Here is a 4942-nt window from a genome sequence, read left to right as displayed (position 1 = left end):
ATCCGTCATAGCCCTTCACCCCCTCTTTCCCCTCACCCGTCTCTTAGGAGAGGGGAGGAGCATCTGTCATGCGTGGGACATTCCTGTGAGGGAGACAGCAGAAGGAAAAAGAGGAAGAAGTGTAGGAGGGTGACTGTTTGGCTTTTAACAAAAGAAAAAGACTCTACTCTCAGGTTTGCTTGATGCAGGAGGCTAATTATAACTTTGGAAAAACGGATTTCATGCTGAACAAAGCCAGAAGATTTGCTTGTGGGAAGAATAAGAGGAATAACATGATGGCCTTTTGCTGTGTATGTGTAAAACTCTGTGATTTAAAGAGGCAGTATTGTGTAAAATTGATTTTTTTTAAGCTTCACATCATTTTAAAATGTCATTCCCACATCAAAAACATACCTGGAGGGTGGTTTTGATTCTTTCATGAATGATTAAGAAATCCTTTAATCTCCCATGGCAACCATTCATCTGTACAAAATGCCTGGGCGGACTTAGCACCGCCTTCGAGACATAGCTCCTCACAGAGCCGCCCTCCCCAGTACTCCCCCATTCAGCTCCTTCAGACTAGCCAGCAGCAATTAGCAGACACCTGGTGGACCCATGCATCTATGAAGCTCATTATAGGAGGTACTTCTCAGTGCAATGCTGCTAAAATCGTTGCTAAAGGGTTACTAGAGGAGCCATGTTGTGATGACTTCTTGAAGGCAGAGTTTCAGATAGAACTGTAGTTTTTAAAGAGGCAGAGGCCCAATTTTAAATCTTTAAATTATGTAAAATTTATTTTAAGCCATACTTTGTACATACAGCATTTCATTTAAGAGTGAAACTGTCACCTTAAGAGCATCAGCTCACAATTGTGATTTTGCCTAACAAAATCTTGTTAGCAAAACAAGTCTTTCCCAGAAGCATGATGCAGGTGAAATGTATGTAATTTAAACTTTTGAAAATTATATTTATTAATCACTGATAATCCAGTGCAGAGGTGTTTTTGCATGAATGCACGGCTTAAAAAAGAACTGTTCTAAAGTTGGATCCTTCATAAAATTAAAAACATAACAGACAGCAGAGTGTCCTCTTCATGACAACACTGACTTCAGTCAGACGTTCCTTCAGAACCGCTGTAATACAGACCACTACATGAGATCCTTCCTGTCCAAAGTCATTCGCATTTATAATGAGTTAATGGAAAATTACTAGGTCATTTAATTTCACAAAACATTAGGAAAGTATTACTGAATAAAACTGAACAACACAAACTTCTTTCTCTGTGATAAAAGCTCCACATTGGTATTTTTAGCATTAGCTTGCAGTGCAGGCTCTTCTTTGATCTCAGTAAACAGATGCTACAAAATTGTACCAGTCATCTAAATCATCAAACAGAAACCTAAAATAAACTCAGGTCTGGACTAATTTTCCAGCTGGATGTCAGAAGCCTTCTTTATCTCTGTTTTCTTTCCCTTCCATCTGGTAATAATTCTCTCTAGTGTAGATGGATTTAGGGTTGACACCAGCATCCTCTTCAGGACATAAAGGTCCCTCAGCACTTTATCTTATGATCAATTTTTACACTACTGTGTAAAAACTCTTAACTTGTAACTTTTGCATATATATGTCAAGCCACAAAAACAAGTAATATATTTTATTGGGATTTTTTGATACAGACTAATACAAGGTCCATATTTGTGAGGTGAAAGGACTATTGCTGATGTTATTTACATTCTTCTTCCTTACCAAAAAGTGTTGTACATGCCCCATTTACTCTCTCCATGATGTTTATTCTACAATGGTCTCAAACTTTACTCAGTGAAAAATTAACTGGCTTCTGAAATGGAAATGGAAACATTGGTTTTAAGGCCACCAGATGGTTCTTTAAAATGTGCCAGTGCTTTGTTTCTGTGCCTGTTTTTGCTGGATGTGCTGCTGGGTTAAAAATGGCCTGACATCTGAGGAGGAGAGTGGGAGCCAAATTACATGCAGATGTGCTGCAGAAGGATTGTTACTGTTTGTGATAAGTGTGTCAAAAATGCTTTTTACAAAAAGGTCAAATTCAGTGGTGGAGTTTCATTTTATGTTGTTTTTTATTGTACATAGAAAGTAACACATTCATCAGTTTGACAAGAATTGAACATCTCAGTAAAAACTATATGTGTGGATCTGAACAAGCAATGCAGTTAAAGTCTTTAAAGTTCACTCTGAATTCTTTTTTCCCGTTTTCCCATGATGCTGACATTTCATCTTTGCAATAATACATTACTTGATGGGTAAAAACACGGACAGGTTGGCTGGACATTGATGGTGACTTCCATGATCAGCCGCTCGTATAAATGTGTAATCTGTTGCCATCTACTGGTCGGAACGGCAGCTGCAGCAAAATTTTGAGTTCGACACTTTTGTAATTTTTAATCAACACGACACAAATTGAAATTCATGCTTTTTGTTTAGGAATTCTATTTTTTTTTAAATAGTCCGTCTGACCAAAACGGCACTAAGTTTCACTTTATTATTACATTTTCAGATTTTACACGAATTTTACTCAACCATTTCCCCCCCCTATCGCTTAAATTGATTTACGGATTAACAACTTTCGAAGTCCAATAGATCATTTTATTTTTAGCTTTACTAAATGTAATACACATATGTATGAATGGAGAACCCAAGTAAAACTTTTTGATTTTTTTTTTTTATATTAGCTTTGAAAAACAAAATCTGTATTCAAAATAGCCTGCTTATTAAGATCCAACATGTGTAGGAGTTGATGAACGGGCAATCTATTATTTATTTATTTATTTTTTTACCACATTTTGAGTCGATTTCTTGTTAATCTTGTTTGCCACGTAAAGAAAAGGCATAGAGTAATTCAAACATTTTTCCATTCTACCGTTTAGCCGATCTGGAAATAATCACTGATCTTTACCACAATACTGAATTTACAGAATCTGACCTCAAGTGTAAAAAAAACACCCACAAGACATTCCACATTATGATAATTTATTAAACAAACGTGAAACCAAAACAGAAATATTTTATTGCCACAAAATTTTTTATTATTCTGACACACATTTGAGGGTCTTATTAAGATGCTCATAAATTCTGCTTAACAAAATATCAACGCAATAAATAAAATTAAATCTGTAAAAAAAAAAAAAAAAAAAAAAAAAAAAAAAAAAAAAACCCATTTAGGCTACTTTGATCAAAAAGTAAAAATAAAATAGAAAACATGTCACATTTCTCCTATTGAAATATTTTCTGAACAGTCACAGTCTGGCAACAAATCCCTGCGGGTTGCTGCGGGTTCTGGAGGACTTTTCTGGTTCTGGCCCATTTCAAGCTCGAGCTACTATTACGTTTCATGTGTAACAGTATCCGTAGGGCATGAGAGGCAGCGTCGGAACTAGCCGGAGCGGGGGGCCTTGCTGGTACAGGGGCCCGCAGGTCAGAGCCGCGCAGATCGCGGGGTGGGACGAGAACGCCGGGATGAAGCCGCGCTGCTCCCCTTCCTCCTCCTTTCCCCGCACAGTCACGCTCTCCTTCCTCCACTTTGTCCGTCGGTTCTGGAACCAGATCTTGACCTGAGTCTCGGACAGGCGGAGGGCCGCAGCGATGGTGTGGCGCTCCAGCACCGACAGATAGTGGCTTCTCTGGAAGCTGCACTCCAGAACCCGCAGCTGCTCCGGGGTGAAGGCGGTGCGGATCCGACGACTCTTCACCTTGATCGGGGGTAATGACTCTCTATTACCCGCCGTGCGATGCACCGTCTTTCCATTTTCCTCATTCGGATTATGATTTCCTAGAGAAAACAACAGAAGAACTTTTTTTTAAAAGCCATCGACAATTTCAAAGATTAAATAAGATTTGATCTGGTTTTCCACCTTCAGCTGATTTCTCCCCAGCCGAGTTTAATTTCCGGGTAAACTTAGTCGGATCCAAGATATCCTCCACTGAAAACTGTGTTCTTTGGCTCTGTGGTAATTTGACTGTAACTGCCTGCATGTCTGCTTCTGGGGGCTCCCGGCCCCTCGTGAGTCAATATATATATATATATAGGCATCTCTTTCAGATGTGCATTTTATTCTAAGTGAGGCCATTCGTCTCACAGGAACAATCGTAACCTTTGCAGACACGCTCCGGCCTTGTGGGACCCCCGTGCTGGCCCTTCACAATGTAAATGAGGAGGATCCGGAGGGGCCCCTGAGCTTGTTAATTATTGTGTGGCATCTGGTCAAAATGTGCGCTCTTTCATTCCCTCCGTGTTACTTTTTGTGCTCGGACTTGTCATTGTTTGCAAATGGGAGATTTTTTACCGTGAAGGCTCGTTGTGATGCTAATTTATAGACCCGTGGAGGGGAAAGTTGGAACCTTTTCTTCTTTGTGTTCCAGTTTCCACAAGTTCCATTTGTCTGGTTATTGTGTGCAATGTGTGTTTGTGGGGGGGGGCAAAGACAATTTTATGACAGTACATCTCATTATTCTAACTTTCTTGCAACCCCTTGTTGCAAAAGTAATCAAGTTTGAACATCTTCCCATTTCTTCATGTTATTGCATTGTTTTGGGGATAATGCAGTTGAAACAAGAGGTTTGATTAGACTGAATAAAAAGACTTTTTTTTGTCACTGTCTGAAGCTAAATGAGACCAAACTTCTCTTTTCTTAACTTATTTAGAATTACCAAAATTGTTTTCTATTTGCTAAATGCCAGAAAATGAATTGAGAACATTTTAGATATATTTTTAAAAAACTTTCTTTAAGTGCATATTTGGCCAGCTTCAGGGATCTAAACTTTTAAACTCTATGACTTGGGTCAAACCTTTAGGGTTTCCTGCTACAAGCTTTTCACAAACGTTTGCTGGAGTTCTGGTCCATTCCTCCTGTTTTTATATTTAAACTCCCCACTAAGCTTCGAACATCTCCATTACCTTTATAATTAAACCTGACTGCCTCACCTTTTAGCC

At 39.0% G+C, this 4942-nt stretch overlaps 1 protein-coding gene across 1 annotated transcript; it reads right to left on the bottom strand.

Moving 5' to 3' along the window:
- Window positions 1-3248: 3248 nt before the first annotated feature.
- On the bottom strand, window positions 3249-4853 carry pnx (posterior neuron-specific homeobox). The gene is made up of 2 exons (XM_044096172.1): window positions 4832-4853; window positions 3249-3781 (listed from the first exon to the last, which is right to left on the bottom strand). The coding sequence occupies exons 1-2, from the start codon at window positions 4851-4853 to the stop codon at window positions 3342-3344; spliced, it is 462 nt and encodes a 153-aa protein (XP_043952107.1). The 3' UTR covers window positions 3249-3341.
- Window positions 4854-4942: the final 89 nt, after the last annotated feature.

This window comes from Gambusia affinis, linkage group LG17 (genome assembly GCF_019740435.1).
Source record: "Gambusia affinis linkage group LG17, SWU_Gaff_1.0, whole genome shotgun sequence".
Taxonomy (NCBI): Eukaryota; Metazoa; Chordata; class Actinopteri; order Cyprinodontiformes; family Poeciliidae; genus Gambusia; species Gambusia affinis.
The sequence above is the reverse complement of the archived record's forward strand: the minus strand, read 5'-3'. Positions and strand labels throughout refer to the sequence as shown.